We start from the raw sequence: 20,372 nt of genomic DNA, 5'->3' as shown, positions 1-20,372 counted from the left end.
AGTTTCGCAAGCAAAAAACTGTTTTATTTTGCCACACATGACTAAAACAAACTAGTCAACTATGAAGTATATTTCTTTAAATATGACTTTGCACACAACTGAAAATTAGTTTCTGCTTTACCAGAAAGACAGCAATCATTGGCACAAGAGTGTATCAAAAAGGAAACAACTTATGACTTGATATACAAAATTTGTCTCCAATAACTAATCTATTTAGACAGCTACATGTCTCCAATGTGACATAAACACATACACATTTCAAATAAAAACAAAAGTGGGAAAAGAAACCACAAAGTTGCTTAAATCACACAATTCTGTCTGCAGTCATCTTTCTCCCCGCACACAGATTTTTGGTTTGATCTGACTACATCTGAACTACATTCATCAAAATACATGAAGATTCAATTCGTAATCCAAACAGATAAATACAGAAAATATTAAACACCACAATTAAATCAATCAAATTCTGTACATATCTTATAATCCCTGGAACATGGAATTATACCACAAATATCATGTGGACATTAAAAAAAAAAAAAAAAAAAGTTCAGCAAAAAGCGTTTATGATCGTGCAGAACTGCAGAAAGACTGATTGTCAGCATCAGCTGAACGGCTGGCTAGGTGCACTGAATTACACTCTTTAGCATGCTGGGAAAATTAATGAGAATGATACACCTCCCACATCGTAGGAGACAGTTTTGTCAAAATTGTCCATGCTACGGTAGATACAAAGGACTGCGAAGTGCTATCGTCTGCAGTTTGAAGTGCCTGCTCCAAAACGAATGTGTCTCTGAACGAAGCTTTCCATTTGTCAGGAAACCATGCACAGGAATGTTCAGCAAATACTTCAAACGAGCAGATGTGAGAGACGGTCCGTGAAGTGTCACTTCCAGCCATCGCTGAGCGTCCCCACTTCCCACCTGGAGTCACATATTAATCATCTCCTCTTTGAAACTGACAGGAATCAGAAGGAAACGCACTTCAGACAGCCAGAGACGAGTACTGACATAATGACAGAAGCTGAATCAGAATCAGGGACACTGCTGAACAACCAGCAGCTTGATTTACAGAAAATGCATAGCTCCAGACTTCTCTGGCAGAGTGCAGGTGACATGTTGTTTTCCTGTAATTGTTACTGTTCAGATGGAGACGGATCAGTCCTCTGGTCACTGAGCGATCAATTCTGAATAACCAATTTTCATTTCATCCTCTTCTTGGTGCTTAAATTATTCATTAAAAACAGGACACAAGCAAGAACACATTCTTAAATACTGCAAACATGAAAATTAAACACCTGGATTTGATCCAGCTCTGTGCAAAATGCCATACAGCTGTTTCCACAGGGGGTCAGAGATAGGGGTGGCGAGGACACAAACACCTGGATCTTGCTGGAAAAAAGCCTAGAACTCATCATCAGAGGTAATCAGCATGATTTTATCAGACTTGCGGGAGCTCTTGTTGCCTGTGTTCGTTTTTCCGTTCACGCTGGGCTGGACCACCTCCTGCGTGGACTGCATGGTGTACTGCTGATAGGCCGGGGAGAAGTTGTGGATGGCGTCCTGTACCATGTCTCCTGGGTTTATGGTCTCCTTCAGACCGCTGGAGATGCTCTGCATAGGAGGGATGTTCTCTGTACAAACAAGGACATCGCAAGATTAACAATTACATCCATATAATACTCCACAATATTTAGTTTACAATCACATAAAACAGAAATGCAGCAAATCATCACATTCCAGAAGCCAGAGCAACAAATTGTTTTACAAGTTTACTGAAAAAAAAATATTAAATGGCTTATCAAATGAATTGCCTATCAATGTATCACCTACTTGTTTCAGTGCTACTATAAACTATCCAAGGTGAGGGCACGGTAGCAGTAATATTAAATACCCAATTTAAAAAGAGGTTCGCCAAATAGGCATAATTTCTTTCTTTCCCTGTGCTGGTTTTTTTTTTTCAGGGTGCAGTGTATAAATGGACCGAACAGAATTCAGTCTCAGCCACAGTCTCCTCTGATTGTCCCTTAGCACCCAGCTGTGAGCCATGTCGAATTTACCCCAGAACTAAAAGGGTGTCCAGGCAGGAATAAAAAAAGAGAGTCTGCAGCCTTCTGTTTCAGGGTCACTGACAGCGCTGTCTGGATCGACTTATGGAGGTGGCAAAGAGAAGGTGGAATTGGGGGGTTGGGGGTGCAGGATGGCTGGGCATGTATTTCTGAGTTTTCTTGGAAAGCCTGCTCCCTTCCACAGGGCTGAAGCAGAGGAATTGGAAAACAGATATGTGGCAGCGCCTGCCATCACCAGCAGACAGTATCAGTGTTAGTGGCAACAAGCCCAGCTACAATGGAGGGCTGAGGCAATCAAACTAAACACAAAAAAAGAAAAATAATGATCAGCTGTCAAACACTGGAGGAACATTATTATTATAGTTTCACCGGCATCAGCAAAATGAATAATGGATTTCCCTCCACATGGACAGGTAGAACAGGTACAGGGTGAGGATGAAACCCAGTAATTTCATCCCATTATCTTCTTGATTAAAAAACATAAATGGTGGCATGACGTTGATACAGCAGTGTCTCAATTTTCATCATCGCTTCTGCGTGTTAAGCAGCTCACGGGGACAAAGGGGGTTTCCTATAACAGGAAAAAATGCCAAAATGATTGATATCGCTGCGGAACACTTTTCCCATGGCTTCCATTTGTCTTTCACTTGTGAGCGGCGCTGACGTCAGAGGGGTGCCGCTCACCTCCTGTGTGTTAGTGACAGCTGCTTTGAATTTCTCTTCGTCTTCCTGTACAATGCTTTGCTGGTGACTGTTCTTTGGACCACGGGTAACACTGTATGCCTTCAACACGATGAAAGCCCCTGCTGACTTCCAACCTGCCTGACCCGCTGGTAACAGCAGCTCTCCATTTAGCACACACTTTTAAATATGTAGACATCCACACTTGTGCAACAGATTTAATAGAGGGACTGAAGGTGAACTCTTACTCTAATAGTCCGTCTGAGTGGGCTAAATGGTCTCATAATGCACAGTGCTGTTACTGCCAACACGTTATAGCCAGTTCTTATTCTGTAAGGAAGATGGGAAATTAGCATTGGAACATGTCAACAAATTTTACAAGGGCGAGAGGTAATGATCACCTCTCTCACCTGGCACTTCATTCTTTTTCTCCTGGTACACGTTGCAGGTGAAGGCATATCGGAGGGCGACAGCAGCGAAGAACATTTCAATGCAGATGATGAAGTTCTGCCAGCCAGCTGCCACGGTGCCGGCGCCGACCTCATGTCCGTTGATGAAGAGGGCATTGGGTATGACGCCGCAGCGCTCCAGGATGGCAAGGACCATTCCTACCAAGAGGCGACATTTTCATGAGCAAACTTGTAGTTTTATGTGATCGTACTGATGAAAAAAAAGAAGGGTCGATGGGTGAACTCACCTTGCCAGAAGGATAAGAAGATGACAGATTTGATTGTGAGGAACTTGAGCACTGGTTCATATGGCCGGAGAAGGTCACTTGTTGCGAAGAAGAAGAGGAAGAGAGCGTAGAGAGAGAGGCTGACGGAGAAGTTGTAGATGATTGTGATGTATAGGTATCCTTCATTTATGCTGTATAGAAACAGAGAAGGAAACATTTAAAACCATAACATTTCCATGGATCAGTTGAAGTTTTGGATCGGGAACATTATTTATGTTTTCAGTGCATTTATGACTTTGGGCTGAATGACAAAGACCGGGAGCTTAAAGAGACAGAATATCCCAAAATTAAAAATACACATTTTTGGAGAGACATCGGCTACAGAGATGTCTGCCTTTGAATACTGACTAAAATGGAACTTGATGGCATTGTTTACATCCTGCACTGTCATAAGCATGAGCTACTTATCCATGAGTAGACGCACGTGTCCTCCAAGGCTGAGCTACAGCGTTAGCTTCCTAAATTAACTAGCTTCTTATCTGTGGTAATTGCATGCTTCTTTTTGCGCGGCCACACAGAAGGAAAATACTTGTGAAACTGCTCACAACAGGGTCTGTGGATTATCTTGACCAGTCATGATTTCTGGAAAGAGACATTGCTGTTGAGTTTTTAAACTGTATTTTTTTCAGCACCATAAGCTGAGGGCCATCTAGTTCCATTTCATTTGAGAGAAGACAGACATCTCTACAGCCGAAATCTTTAAAACATTGCAACTCACACTGAAACAATCGAGATGGGTAAAAAGCACTATAGATAAGAGGAAAAATATAGATTTTTGATGTCGGGGTGAAGTGTTGAAGTGTCCCTTTAAATAATGCAAGAACAGCTGGAAAGTCAGCCTCTTTGTCCTCAGATTTAAAGCAGTTAATACAGCCTAATTGTACATGGCCGGCTTATTTCAGGATGCATCTGATAAACAGGCGGATTTGTCTGCATTTCATTGTCAGGCTGCCTTTCTACCCTCTTTGCATTCTGGAGAGCCTCCCTGAGGACTCAGCTGTGACTACACTAATTACTCCCATGCAGTATAGAGTGCACGGTTGGCTGAAAGCGTATAAGTAAACAATCTGTGAATCATCATGGTCTTGCTAGAGAGCTTAAAGAAAGACAGGGGAAAAAAAGACAGTCATTTCTGCCTGCTAATTTTGCCATTGAAGTATATGAAGAAATAAGCAGGAAAGGTTCAATCACATCTGTCTTTTAGCTCGAGAGTAAGAGGGTGATTATGTCAAGCTGATTGGAAACTTCTGTCTCGAGCCCTTGTTGAACTCTGAGCTTCTTTCGGGTAGTTTAAAAACAAGTGTTGTCACAGCTGAATCTTCAGAACGAGACGCTGAGAAGAGTCAGGCAGAGTTTAAGGGCTGCACATTTTATAGCTTTTGATAACACGCAAAAGACCATTTTATTGAATGTATTACCCTCTCCATATTCTGTTGAGACCCTTACTGGCTCATACGGTACGACTGAAAATACGCCAAAATTACATTTGTCAGTCTGCAATATATCCCCGTCTTTGTATCACTTGACATCTAATGTAAAAGTATGAAATGAAACAATGCGTGTCTTCTTTATAGCGCTGCACTCTGCACTTGGCGGAGTCTAACACACAATAAGAATTAAGGGTCTTCATTTCAGAACACTTACTACATTTCAGGAAAAGTTAATATAAAGCGATAAAATTTCTTTAGTCCATATTTCAAAAAGCGCTCAGTTATTCTTTGCAGTACCAACAATACTCAAGAGGCTGGGATTATGGGCTTGGATAGTGACACAACTGGGACAACAGGCAGTGAAGTACCTGAACGCTCTCATAAGAAAGTTTCAACCCTGTACTTTCAGCTCAAGACATTAAATTCTGCCAAGAGGTGATATAATTATCTCCATTCGCAAATTGTTTTCAAACAGCAAAACAAGCCTGCCGGCAATGACATGGATGTGTACAATACATAAAGAATGACATGGAAAAGAAAGAGATGTGGTGCTGCTCACTTAAAGTCCCCATCGTGATATTTGCCAAAGGCCTGCAGGATGATGGTGATGACTGCCATGATGGGTTTGACAACGCAGAACTGGAGAGTCGCCTGGAGAACACATTACAATTCAGAATGAGACATCCAAAAAAAAAAAAAATCAAGGACACCGTGGAGAAGGAGGAGGATGAGGGATGATGAGGGACGTCAGAACCTGTTTGTACACAGCCACTGCTCACTGACCGTGTCTCTGAATCACTTTCACCTGTGGTCATTTCTCATCATAACCATTACAGCGATACTTATGTGGAAGTGAACACATGAACATCGTATCCATACCATTGTTAAAACATGCAGGTGCTCTGAACAGATTGCCAATTTGACTTACGAGTCACTTCTTCATGACTCCTCATGGTATAAACACCTGTACACTTTATTTATACAGACTTTAGTGAGGCTTAGTTGTATCCTTCTTTAAATATTTGAACTCCAGTCTGTTCGGTTCAGCCTTCAGTTTTTTACGGTGTTACATTGGAAGGATGGCATGCATTGACACAAGGATAAGTTGCAGTAAGTGTGTGTGTGTGTGTGTGTGTACGTGTGTTGAAGAGGCACAATGCTAGGACTCTACCTTTTTTACCCACAACTTCTTTTTGCTTTCAGTTCATTTGTCATTTTACAACACCAGAGTTATAAAACAAACCTGAGTTTAACTCCCTTTAAGTTGCATAAAATTTAACAAAAAAGGAAAGTGGAGAGAGAGAAGGATGAATCGAGGAATCTCACAGCCTGAGGACAGAAGCTGCTCTGTGGTCTGGTGGCACAGCAAAGGATTCTTCTGTATTACTTGCCAGATGACGCAGATCTTAGATATCGTGGACTTAAATAATGGTTTAGAAGCTATGGGTATCTTACAGAGCTATTGAATTATATACTGGATTGGGCTTTACTGAATTATAGAGGACTGTCTGGCATTAAATACATAATTCCTGCTTTTTGGCCTTTAGGGGCATTTGTCTTTTTTCAGTTACACAGACAGCATAATATATACTGTCTTGAAATATTTTAACAGCACTCCATAAAACGTATACAGTGAAAACTGTTCAGTACCACAATACATTTTGTGCCCTAGTGTCTAAGAAAAGCTGGGAAACTATTGCTTTAATTAAAATACGTCAGGAAACACGCAGAATACATCTTTTGTTAAAGCTGTCTCTCCTTCAATCTTTAAACTGAACTGTCCTGAAGCTGACGTTTTATTGCTGAAGTCGACAGGGTTTGGCTGCGACGACAGAGGATGCAGGGGGATGTAGACCTGCATGCAATATAAGACCGGGGGACAGGTGTCCTCTGTGCTGTGAATTGGAGCCTGAACCAACCAATTTGACAGCGGCTGCTCTAAACTTCCATCACTGCTGCAGCACTTGAAAGCAACAGAGCAGGAGTGTTCGACTTGATTAGCCCGGGGGAGGCTTTTTAGAATGGCTGCAGTCGGTGGTGGGGCTTGACAAAATGACATCAATAATCATTTATATTACTGTTCTGCTTTGAAGCTTTCGGTACGGACAGCCTTTGCTCGCCCCGCGCCTCTTCTCGTGCCAGCTCGTCGTCACTGCTCTCAAAGCGAAGAATTTTGCCTGACACTTCCTGACATGCTTGATATTCGAAACACAATGCACAATTCATACTGTAGGTGGATAATAAAGTCAACTGTGTTTTCTGCCGCTATTGATGTTTCGTTAATAACAGCATCCATGCATGCACAATCTATACAGAGCTAGTAATGAGCTTAAACACTGAGCTACGTGTGTGTGTGTACACTACACAACACAAATGTAGGAAAGGAGAACGTGTTCGCTCGAATACTTGAGGCCATAATAACAGCTCTAATGCAAACTGATGCTTCAAAGGTTTATGTAAATTAAGGATAACATGCACATCTGTTGTATTCATCACTTTGACTTATCCCATCTTGTGTTAGCAGCCTGCCAGCATTTTTCATTACAGCACTAAATAATGTTTAATCGTAAATTCACAGCTCGAAATGACCCGAAGCGTTTTTCCCCTCTGTTACACAACTTCAGAGTTCACTGCATTAGTTCAATAGTGGCATCTAACGACACAACTGATTTTCAAATTTCTCCTGAGTCCTAATTACCAGCAACACCTCCCTGCTTTGTGTATTACTGCACAGGCCGTCACAGTTAAATCGATAACATTTTAACTATGACTCTACAGTAATGTGCGACTCTTCTCCCAGCCTCGGCGCTGCTGTCTGCTCTTGCATCTTATTTTCTGAAAGGAAACTCTCAAGAGGCCTTCCTGATAAAACCTCTGCTCTACATCATTATTTTTTATTAACTGCTCCTGTATCACTGTCGCTGTTCCCCCCCTTTAAATGGGAACAGGACAAACAAAACAAAATCCTAATTAAAAAAAAAAACCCTGCCATGTTAAAATGGCTACATTTTCAAAGAACAACAACTCACAAACGCACTCATGATTCACATTCTGATGGCAGTCCATTGTTTTGCACTTGTACATGTTTGGTAATGTTCTGGCTCTATATATAACAACTAATGAAACAGCACATGGGAATAATACTTTTAGTGTAAGATGAGGTTCTGTAGATATTTCTTCATTACAGTCACAAGCTACAAAAGTGCAGATCCCTGCCAGGATTAAAGTCAAGATGAGACCAAACTTTGGAGTGGATATCAGATTTTTTTGGAGGAATTTGTGAGCGATGACAATGGCCAAAATGTAGCCTGCAACGGACTACAGAAGCCTTGTTTCTACCCTAGCCGACTGCTCAAATGGCTTTTGCAACATTGTCCTGTAGCAGTTGTTGATCATTTGCAGCTGTTACCAGCCAGTTGAAATATATTGAGCACATTTATGCATGAAAATGCATAAAGACAACTTGACCTTTGTTGTATGTTTTGTTAAGCTGTGTACCTACAACTGTAAAGTATCCATTAAAAGTTTTGGACAAGTATTTGATGACACTTTGTTATCATTTCATGGATCAGCAGGAAATAATGTGTGTTCAATGGATGAAATATCAATATCGGGAATATTTTACTCCTGAATATTGTTCAAGACAATGAAGCGTTTCATTTGGTGACCTGTCGCTATAACTTCCAGGAGAGAGTCAGAGAGTCAAGTAAGCCAACAGAGAAAAAGGGTCATTACATCACTGAATCTTGCTTTGGTTCCAGACTATAAGGACAGTTGTATTGAAGTCTATGGGAGATAAGTGAAGCCACTAAAATCCAACATATCTTCAACATGTGACCTCTGATGAAGAAGTGCCTCCAGGGGATGGCAGAACACACTTCAGTAGGTCAACCACATATTTTTTTATCGACCTGTTTGTTCCTTGAGTGTGTTTGGGAAAGTCTCCTGCATGCTGTTTAAGTGCAATCTCATCAGCAGAAATCAGTCGGACCTTCCCTCTTTGGTAACAATATAATCAGCCCTGTCGATCATTTGGGGGGATGGGGGACAGTGGTAATTCTACTCTCTGAAGTGTGCTTTTTTTCATTTTCTGGAGGCGTTTCTTCATCAGAAGTCATATGACGTGGATATGTTGGGTTTTAGTGTGATTCTCCATAGACTTCAATACAGCTGTCACCACAGTCTGGCACCAAAAGCAAGATTCAGTGACATAATGACCCTACTTTCTTTTTGAGCTTCCTTGTAGAGACTAAGGAAAGAAGGAAGCAAAATAACAGAACATGATTAAATCTTTTAAACATTACCGTCTGTGAAGATGTCTGCCCGAGTCATATGAATAGATTTTCATAAGCTATGGTGGTTGTTTGACAGTGAATACAACACCTCCCATGTTCCCCAGCTACTTATGTCTTTTGTTTTGTTTTGATTGAGAGGCCAAGAGTGGCAGAAAATACATACAGTGCTTTAAAGAGGTTCGAGCAGTCAGTGGTTAATGGGGGTGAAACAGGCAACAGTCAATAAAGGAGATTGTCAGAAATTGTGAATCACAGCAACCACGAGAGGTCCTTGACTATACGGTCACACATGTGCTAAAAATGATTACACTGATGTTCCAGTAGTATGCGAGATTGGCTGCAGACAGATTACTTCTGGGGGGAAGATTAAAAGACTTTTATTATGTATGGATGTAGACAGCATTTACATTATATTTGTGTTTTGTGATGATTCACAGAAGATGACTTTTACTCATATCTATGTTTACAGTGGGTAAATTGAGCTTGGCCATTGCTTAAGCTTGATTCGACCTGTTCATTCAGTTGTCCTCCCACTAATAATGTATTGTGTGTATAATAGCAGAATATTGTAAATGATTTATTGTATTATATGTCATTATAAATAATTTAGTCTCAGCTGTAGCGCCTGGTTCATGCCGCATGGACTCGTGCTCCTCCAGCCCAATAGCTGCCTCTGGGGGTCCACAGGATTACACACCAGATTCAGTAAAATAAGACCCTGAAGTGTTTGACAATATGATAAAGGACTTAAAACTGAAAAGTCAGAAGAAACAGTTCAGGATGCAAGAGCAGCTTATCCTCTCACCTTATCTCCAACAACCACCATGACTCCAGGCTGCTTTTCCACTTCAGTGATTCATTTGTTAACCTCTCTTCTAATCACGCGCCGAAGCTTCGAATATTCACGTTTTTAAAAAGAGATTGAGGCCTGTCTGATCATGACCTCAGACGGCGATCGATAAATCCAACTCATCCAGTTAGGATAAATCAATATGTACGACGGAGGTTCATTGTTATTTTGTCTCCGGTGAGTCACTCGCTCTGTGGGAGTTGATCTGCAAAACAGCATTTAATAATTCCTGAAGTGTTTAATTTATTGATTTTTTTGATAAATGTTACGTTGAATGAATGTAAATGAGGATGACCTGTTTTAAAAGCTCGCTCGAGGCCAACACATTCACTGCACAAAACACGTGGGAGTTTTTGGTAAAATGCTCTTTTTTTTTTTTTTTTTCCTAACCTACCACACTTCAGTCGCCCTCACTAGAAGAAATATCCTTTGTCCAAGATTTCTTTCAGATATGCCACCGGAGAGAACTCAAGGTTTTCATTTTGAGACACTTCACGAATCATTCCCGTCGAGGCACATTGAGTTTTTATCACTTGTCGCTTATTAGAAAAAAAAAAAAATGCTCATTTCATCGTGTATTTTGTTTTGAGAACACAACTCTCAGTTCCAATTTTCAGTGTTGGACTGGGAGCTTGTGCATCATCCCAAGACACTTGGAGAGAGCTCTGCACTGACAGCTTATATCATCGCTCTGTGTTTATTATCATGCAGCTTTCACCTGGCCTCAATTGCTTTTGTTTTTCTGTTTTTTTTTTAAGGCAGACGCACACAGCCAATTATAACAGCTGTCATCTTTAAGCAGTCCGGAGATCTGGACAGAATGGTAATTTACAGGGCGGCATTTTTTCTTTTTTCTTTTTCTTTTTCTTGGGAGACAATTAAATGTATTCTAATTTTCAGTTTGTGAACATTTATTTCACTGGTCAGAGGGAAGCATCTCTAGAGAGCAGATAAGGGGATGATTGAAGCTCACCTGTTTGCAGAATCTTAAAAAGCCGATGGAGTAGCTATTTCCAACCAGACAGCACGTACCGTACAGACAACTTGACCTGTGAAGACAAATGGGACATGATGAGCAATACCGGCTAGACTCAACATCATATATGTCAGAGATCATCCTTAGAAAGTATTGATCAATCAATAATGACAATAATTATTAGTAGCATTAGTCAACAGTAGTGTTTTAGTTTGCTGGCTGTTGAATCAGCTATATGATACATTTACCGGGCGATGCTGTATTTAACTGCAATGTATTGAAAGGCGTTCCTAATATTTTGACCACAATATTTACTTGTGTTGGTGAAAACTCACAAAACTAATTAATTAGGTTAAAAATAGTCATAAATTGCTGTTAACTAGGGGTGTCACGATTCTCCAAATCCACAATTCCATTACATTTTTGATTTCAACATGTTTTTCAGCACTGAAGGAGAAGCCATTGTTAGACATTTTATTTGTAAAGATCAACGGATCATTAGTTTTGCAAATGACAACTGTCATTTGCATTTTCAAATTATTCTATAAAAGGATGGACACAGCGCACAGCAGCTGTCGACTTTTTGCAGGTTAGTGAGTTAAGCAAGTAAAAAAAGAATTCACCAAAAATAAAGATTTCAGAGGTCAGCAAACAATGCCCCCCTTTAACAATTCAACAATAAACCACAAAACAACAGAGGATAGAAATTCAGTTTGTTTCAAAATGCAGCTTCTCCAGGAGAAAGAGTCCAGAGAAAACCCTCTTCCCAAACAAATCAATAAAGGATCTTTCGCAATGTTATTATTTCTATTTATCTCAGTTCTCCCCCCGCAAGTAAACCCCCTTCCCAAACAAATCAATGAAGGATGTCAAAAATAAGCCCTACATCACACATTTGTCATAGGGAATACAGGTATTTGGTTGCATTTGCCCCAAACATAAATATTGCTGTTATTTACCATCTCTATAGAACAATATGTGTAACATGAACACTGGGTCAAGCCGTCATATGAGACAGTGAGAAAGACTGCTGCCTTCAGGCTCAATCCCACAGTGTCAGAGAGGAAGACTGGAACTAAACTCAGCCTCGTCCTAAATAATAGCTCAACTATAGATCAACTTCATCTGCCTCCCAACCCCAAGATGCTACTCCGCGCACTTTAAATGCTTTTTAGACAGCACAAAGGCATTATCCCATTTTAACAATTGCTCTAATTTGCCTGTCTTTCTCCTCTTTTAAAGTACAGATAGGCGACTCATGCCCAGACACAATGGCATCTTAATCACTTGCAAATAAGAGCATGGATATTCAGTCAAACTGAATTTGAGAAACAAATTAAGATTTGCCTGCAGAGTGAATAAGTCCAGGCATTTGTTATTATCCATGTTGTTCCCATCGAACCTGTGCACATCGGAAGTGCGTTAATTAAGTAGTTTCCGATGAATGTAGTTTGATTAATGGGTATGAAACATTAATCTGAATTCAATATTAACGTGCAGTATTAGTTAGATATGAATAGAATGAATGTGCTACCAAAATGCTCTGAAACCTCTTGGGCTTAATTGAACATGTCACATTACCTTGAACATGCAAAAGCATGTTATGTAAATGTGTGAGTTTGGGGATTCTGATTTTGAGTTTCTTGCTTTCTTCACGTCCGAGGCACTTAGGGACCAGCTGCCTCATTTAAACATCTTGCAGCTCTTTTCCTTTTTCAGATAGTCAATTTACTCTTTTTTTTTTTTACCAAAACACCACCATACACTTCCCATAGTAACCCCACGTTTGACGCTGGAACTGGGTTTTATCTGACAGTATGTGCGATTTATTCTCTTCCTTCAATCGAGATTACACTTTGTGTGAAATGCTTTCTGGAGACAATTTAAAATCATTAGCTGGAAACGTGGAGTTCTCATTGATTGGAGAAAGAAAATACTGGCTGTCTATGGAAATCCTAAAGGACGTGTTACAGCAAGGCAGAGGATTGATTTTTTCAAAAACAAGATGTTGAATTTATGCCTCATTTCCAATGGCTGTCGTTGAGCAATAACACAATTTATAAGGGCTCAACATCATGAGTCTGCACAGTCTTAAGCAGCTAGCAAAGAGTGTCTGCTCTGTGGCTGAGTCAGCCATAAAACAAAGCCTATCTAAGGCTGGTCAAAAGCTCTGAGATAAAGGATGACAGTCACAGATTAACAAACACGTTGTTTATTGCCTTCCTTTTTTTCCACTGTGTCGTCCAACTAAATGCCAAGCCAAGTGGAGGGAGACGCACCTTTGTACCTTTTGTCAGTATAAAATTGCCCCATGAATGTACATACTGCTTTCCTTCTTGAATAAAAACGCCACAACTGAATAGAGAACAGGACACCAGCACTCACTGTATGGGCTTCCCTCGAATCTCGGACATGATTGCACTCTCTCCTCCCAGATACTCAAAGGACAGGCTCAGGAAATTGTAAATGACAAATGCTGCAACAGAGAGAAAAGAGTTACTTCATTAAACCCCGCAGCATACATGTTTTCATGGCATGATTATGACTGCGGAATTGTTTCTCATCACCTTCAACTTTAACTTCATTTAGAAAAAATAAATAAATAAATAAATAAAAAAAGGTCAAGTCATTTTAGAGGAGAAAAACGTCCACATGATAAAAAATAATTAGTCCTACATTTTGGAACAATAAATGCTTCAGTTCTTACATTAAGAAGCTTCCAAGGGTTCTGTGTCTTGGAAATCCCTTCCTAATCCTTTGTTGCTATTTAAGGAGGGATTAAATGAAGCTAATGCAGATGGTGTCCAGTCAAGAGAAGGTTCATTATGTTTTAGCCGTAGCCGCTGGTGGTATTGCGGGCTCCGTGCTTTTCTGATGAGCTGCACTATCAATCAGCCACAAAATTGGCCTGCAAACTGGAAACTAATCTCCTGAATAATGTATTTCCTACTTTTCCCCGTTCTCAAATTACTTGTAATCCATTTTGCATATGATTCACCTTTGCCATCAGTGAAGAGCTTTGGTCTTTAACCTCAGTGCATTATTACAGCAACTATGGTAAAGGTAATTAAAATAGAATCTACAGCACAGAGTTAATATAGTATTTAAACATTGAAAATTAAGACAAAATTACACATTTGGGTTTAAAAAAAATATTCTACGCAATCTTTCATTTGCATGACCAGAAAACAAAGGATTCTCCTTAAATTACTTCTCCGGGAAATGCAACACCTCAAATAATGAGGTCTACCAACATGACAACAATTGACTGGTGAGAAAAACTTGTTTGGGCAGTTCCTCGTCTTTCCTTTCCTGGCAGCCGTCTAAAATATGAGGACAGGGGAACAGACGTGGCTGTCTGGAGAGGCTGTTGTTTAGAGTGGGAGTGCTTGTGGTGCTTACCTTCGTAGCAGTCTCGAACAGAATCAAAGTAGACATAGTACTGGTCGTTGCTGATGAAGAGCAGGCTGAGCCAAGAATCAAAGGCATAAACTGGCACGATAAACAGGATGCGAATGATGTAGCGCTGCTCATTAGGGACAGTGTAGGATCGAAGGTGTGTATAGATCTACAGTGAAAATGCAGACAAAGCACATGAACAACATTAGTTAACAAGAAAAATGCAAATGACCTCATCTTGGCAAGAACTGTTGCAGATTTCCTCAACAGACTTCTAAATTAAATAACCAAGAAGCTGAATTTCTGCTCATGATGTCGGAGATTATTTCCCACTGACATGAAAACTACAAGCTGCTTTCGTTAAAATATGTCACAAAACAATGGCTGTCAGAGATGAAATAACATTATTGTTTAATCTACAGATTAATCAATTAGTTGTTACATATAAAAAGGGAAAAGACTGTAAAAAAACATGCCCATCAGATCCAAAAGGTGACATCTTCAAACTACAATCATTTCAATCTGATCAACAGTCAAAAACCAAGAGAATATCTGTCATTTTTTTCTGAAAACTGGTTTTCATGATTGTTTATCAAAATCCATATGAGCTTCTAAAAACTGTAAGACATACCACAAATACATCATATACACTGAACCATTATTTTCATTGTAGATTAACCCGCTGATCATTTTCAACATTAATCGTTTAGCCTCTGTAATGTTGAAGCAATTGTGTAAAATTCTCAATTTCCCAAAGTCTTCAAATGACTTCTGTTGTCCAGCCAACCGTCCAAAACCTCAAAGACTCTCATTAATCATTAATGGGGGGGAAAAAGCAGCAAAACCTGACTTTTAGGGAGCTCGAACCAGGAAAGGTTTGACATCAGAAAATGACTGAAAAGATGAATCGCTTATCAGAACAGTTGGGGTATATAAGTTTCTTTCTTTTAACTTATCGACTAATGGATGCAGCTCAAAAGCAAGTTTGTTGTTCTCCTACAGCCTAATCACTGAAGCAATATAAACCATGTGGGTGCAATCAACGTACGTCAACCCCTTGAGAGCAAACACAGAGCTATAAAACATGTTCTTTACCTGGACGTTATTATTTTTAGCTACACTTTATCTTGCACTGAAAGCCGTGTGTGTGTGTAAAGATCTGCCACTGTGAAATGCAGCAGTACGGTTGACGGGACCAAAAAATAAGAGATTTTCAACTCTCACTTTAATGACCTTTGGAGACATCCCAGCTTCAAACTCACCGACCACACATTATATTGTACATCTTTAACCTCAGACTTATAATCAGTGAATAAACCTTTTTCACAGAGCTGATAAAGTTCTTAACTATTAGTTTTCAACACAAACATATTCAACTGTGTCCCCATACGGCCTCCATAAAAGGTAATGTAGTGCAGGCGTCAACATTTATTGGACCACATGCAATTTATGGCAGACAATGTGATCATCATTCTTTTCAGTAACACCAAGTTTTTAAGGCAGGGCTTACTTTTGAGACAAAACTAACACCGATTTAACAGTTTTTACACCCATAAGCCTCATCCAAATGAGGACGTTAAGTCAGTACGAGTCCCTCGTGACGTGTGCAATTTGCCACTGCAGACAGGCGGAGGTAAAGGCTTGGGTTATCCGTCTGATCTTGAGCAAACACAGCACGGTATGATCTGTATGTCTACAGAGGGAGATATGCTTTCAACTGTGTAAGTAAAGTCCAGTTAAATCTCAGGTAATGCTTGCAGAGGAGTACAGGTTGGCCAATCTCACCAATATTAACAAAAGCTATTGCAAAATGAAGCTATGTGGTAACAGCAACAGTCTGGTATAACCTAAGGGGGCTCTTTAGCTGAACAATTATCAGCTTTAATAAGAAAATCTGCCAAACTGTTCCTCTTCCAGTAATACTGTCCCCTCTGTAGATGACTGCAGTCGCGCACATAGAGCTCCTAAAAGTGTAGAGCCTATTAAAGACCAAGGCATGTCGGGAATATAATTGTGATGGTATAATGAACAATGACTAATTCTTCATAAAAAAGACAGTTCCAAAAATGAGTCAAGCTGTATGCTAATGACCCATTAGTCATCTAATTGAGTACGAGGGGGCAATCCAAGTAATCACACCAAGCTCGGGCCACTGCTGAGTAATAACTCACAAAAGAGAACAAAAACAAACGTCACCGCTTCGTGTAGTTCACATTCATGCCCCCTAGGGGTGTCGCGACTCTCCAAACACACAATTTGATTTTTTCAGCACTGACGACCGCATTAATGTTAGATTACAATCTGGGTGTGCAAGGAACTTGACTTTATGGAGGTTAGGATTAGGAGTTCAAATAATATTCCCCCAAAAATAAAGATTCCAGAGTTCAACAAAAAATACAACCCTCTGGGGAGTCAACAATAAACAACAAAAGATAGCCAGTCAGTTCTGGAGGAGGGGGTCGCCGATACTAGCCTTGAATCAATGATGGAAATTGAAAGCTTATTTCTTTCACGTAAGAATCCAAAGTGTGACACCCCTAACTCGTCAATCAATAAACTTGCTGAAAACATAGTCGATAAATTGACGAGTACAATCAGCAGCAAATTAACTACTCCGATAATCAATTGGTCGCATAATCAACATTCTCTGGCTCAAGTTGCTCCAACATGGTGACTTCCTGTTTTTCTTTATTTACTTTGCTGTAAACTGAATATCTTTGACTGCTAAACTGTTGGGCTGGGTGAAACAAGGATTATGAAGTCATCAGCCTGGGCTTTAGGCAACAAAATCAATTTAATGAGAAAATAATTACCATATTAAGCTGTAATGAAATGAGGCTTTACTTTCAACTTCAGCGGGGACAACTACTCATACAATTAGCCATAGTGTCTAACGATAAGAAATATTTTACTAATTGTATGCAAACAGTTAGTTCACAGTGCTGTGAAAAAAAGAAAGTGACTAGTGATTATTATTAATTTTAACTTTTTAAAGCTTTGACGGTAATCACATTCCCTGAACATGAAGATAATATATTCAGATTGCTTGCTTTATTTGACTGACTGTCCAAAACCCTAAAATATAAAATTTCAGTCAGTTATATCAAAGAAAAGCAGCAAATCGTCTCATTTGAGCTACAAATTTCCAAAATATTCACATAAAAAGCAGCAAAGAGGATTAAGCGATACTCAAAAAAGGGACAAATAACATTTGACATGCCTTCCATTTCTCAGAACATGCTAAACAACATCCAGAGTCTGCTCAATGCATTCAGTTGATTAAAAGCCCAATTGAAGCCGTACATTAATTACTTCTTGATTACTGTGAGGGTGTGCGTGAGATTCATTTGGTCATCTCCACATGTGAAGGGAAACACATGCCCTCCATTTGCCTGAAAAACCGACGTCCTTCCTGACTCTGTAACGCCGACCTGACAGTCGTACATAGTTGGTTGCTTAATTAATGACCTCAAGCCCAAGTAAAGCTTACTTCTGCCAACAAAGTGATTGTACATAAGTTAGCTAAATGAGAGGGACATGTGGCAAACATGACGCAGACATGCAGCTTACGATAAGTGAAGCCTGCTGCTCTTAATCCCAAACGCTTCAAGTTGCAGAGGGACCAATAAGCCCACCGAGGAAAAAAAAAAAAATTGAGCCACACTCCAGCGATTACCCGTCGGAAAAGCGTAGGCGACTTTACAGCAAAGGGGATCTAAGGTCATTGTCTATCTGTGTTTAGTATTCAGAATGTGAGTTTAACAGTCTATAGCAATCCTCGGGAGCCGAGTCAGACGAAACACCACCAGCATCGCAACGCTCGTCCTGCAGACCATTTTTACTCCCCCAGTGTGACAGAAGGGATGCCAGTTGCAAACCTGCTCCCTTCTCCCTGCGGTACACTTGCTATTTATTTGTTCAATTAAAATGCCTCGCTGGCAAGTGCCTGGCCAAACAAGTGCTATATTAAAAAAGATAGAAACCAATTTGCTGGATATTGAGTCACAAATCTCTCAACAACAACATTGTTTTTGGATCACAGGATGCAACATGTTTACGCTCTGCGGGGAGGTAAGAAAGCTTAGAAATCTAGCAAAACAAAAACAACACTTTAATTAATGACACCACATTATACACATAGTTATGACCATATGAGTGTTAAGATGCATATGATCCGGGGGGTCTGCGGATGTTGGATGGGATGCAGATTCAATCTGGGAACCATTACAGCAGTACGGCATTAACACGAACGGCGAACGAGAAAACAACACCCTCATCCTTTATGACGCTCTGAATGTTATCTCAATATCAATTGATTTCCCTGCTGATAATACACTGCACCCTGCCGCATTCTCTGCAAACGATAAAGCCATAATGATAAGCTATCATCTGAGCACAGTGGGTAACTCACCCACACAAGAGGAAACTCTCATTTACAGCTGCAACGCAAGGCTTTGTGGGTAGAGCTGCTTGTGCATCCGCTGTCCTTTAATTGGCTAAGAGGTTCGCCCATTTTAATCCGATAGTCACAATTTTTCCCCACAATGCAGCAGGGCAGTGCATGCAGGAAGAATAATACCCACCCGGGAAGGAAGGAATACTTTACCCCCAGATAAGACAAAGTGTCACTGTGAGTACTGTAAGGTAATAATCCTTTATGGATATAAGAGCTTGTTTCTGTCCTCCGGCTGGGGAGGTGCAATCTGTCATTCTCTAACCACATCACTGGGTGTGCAGTGCTTTGAAGGCGTATTACTCATAGTGCTGTGTGCTGCACTGATTTCTTCCACTGAGTGTATTTAGAAATCCTCCCCTGTCTGGAGCTTCTGTGATTTGAAACACACTCACCTGGTGGCATGTCATGAGCAAGGCGGACCAGACGAATATCCCCGAGAGCGCCTGAGCGGCCAGAGTGTTCAGAAACATCTGGCTCTCTATGATGGACCCGTTCCCCGTTCGGATAATGGTCATGTTGGACATGGATGACTCCTCTGGGAGAATTGGTGCAGCCAGGTGAACAACAGAGTTATTCTCGGCTGATGAATCCATGTCTTGGAAAGAGATGTTCATCTGGAGGAAAAAGACACAAAAAAGTCAGTGTAAGGCTCACAGGTGAGATGTAGGAACATCTCCCCTGTGGGTTTGATGCTGACTGGTCAAACATAAACTTACATTTCAGAGTTATTCTATTAAACAATAGATTAAATTGAAAATATACGACTGTTAAACAAAGTGGCAGACCGTTCTACTGATGTACAGAAGATCAGTGTCCTGATAAGCACCTGCCTTACCGTCAACAAACAGCTCACCTTGTGCCAGGCAGGGTGGAGGCAGCTTTGTTCCGTTGAGACGTTATAGGATCAACATTGAGAATAACACCGCCCGTCGAAACAGCCGACCGACTTCATTCAGGCCTAAAAACACTTCACAAACGTCGCATCGATTTCATTATCGACGGGCTCAAACACGCAGGACTTCCTCGTTTGAGACAGGTGCCTCACAAAGGCAGGTCGAAGTCCAGACACACTGCGACTTAAAAAAAAATAAAACTCAAACAAATCCTGGTAAAACAAGAGGTCAAGAGTTCTGCGTTTACCCTGCGAAACCAGTTAAAGTCAAAGTTTCAGTGTAAACGACGCGGATTTGAATATTTACTTGAGCGACGAGTCGGAGGCGCAGCAGAGATAAACAGGTTCGGCACAGGTGAATGGGTCACGTGTCCTCTCTACGTCTGTCGTCATCACGTCGCCTGGGAGGATCATTCAAACGTGATTATCTTCTTTTGTAATCATGTAAAACACTTTATTCAAATATTTTTAGTCTCCTCCTATTGTTTCACCTTTTCTTCTAGAATTTAATACTCCACTTCAATCCTTGCAATTCAATAAGCAACATCATAACAACAATTATAAAATATTTTTCCATTAAACCTCTTCCTGG

General features: G+C 40.4%; 1 protein-coding gene across 3 annotated transcripts; it reads right to left on the bottom strand.

The window, feature by feature from the left end:
- Positions 1-2: 2 nt before the first annotated feature.
- On the bottom strand, positions 3-20,138 carry tmem184a (transmembrane protein 184a). Of its 3 annotated transcripts, none has more exons than XM_030408194.1 (9): positions 19,742-20,082; positions 19,281-19,502; positions 14,436-14,601; positions 13,419-13,509; positions 11,031-11,106; positions 5,472-5,563; positions 3,444-3,613; positions 3,148-3,354; positions 3-1,630 (listed from the first exon to the last, which is right to left on the bottom strand). In XM_030408194.1, exons 2-9 carry the CDS (start codon positions 19,500-19,502, stop codon positions 1,401-1,403), a joined length of 1,254 nt encoding a protein of 417 aa, XP_030264054.1. In that variant the 5' UTR covers positions 19,742-20,082; the 3' UTR covers positions 3-1,400. The 3 variants fall into 3 exon arrangements, with proteins under 3 accessions (XP_030264054.1, XP_030264053.1, XP_030264055.1); XM_030408193.1 differs by having other exon boundaries at positions 1,401-1,630; positions 19,724-20,138; XM_030408195.1 differs by having other exon boundaries at positions 1,401-1,630; positions 3,157-3,354.
- Positions 20,139-20,372: the final 234 nt, after the last annotated feature.

This window comes from Sparus aurata, chromosome 23, assembly GCF_900880675.1.
Source record: "Sparus aurata chromosome 23, fSpaAur1.1, whole genome shotgun sequence".
NCBI classification, from domain to species: domain Eukaryota; kingdom Metazoa; phylum Chordata; class Actinopteri; order Spariformes; family Sparidae; genus Sparus; species Sparus aurata.
Note: the sequence above shows the minus strand (reverse complement) of the source record. Positions and strands in the feature narration are given on the sequence as shown.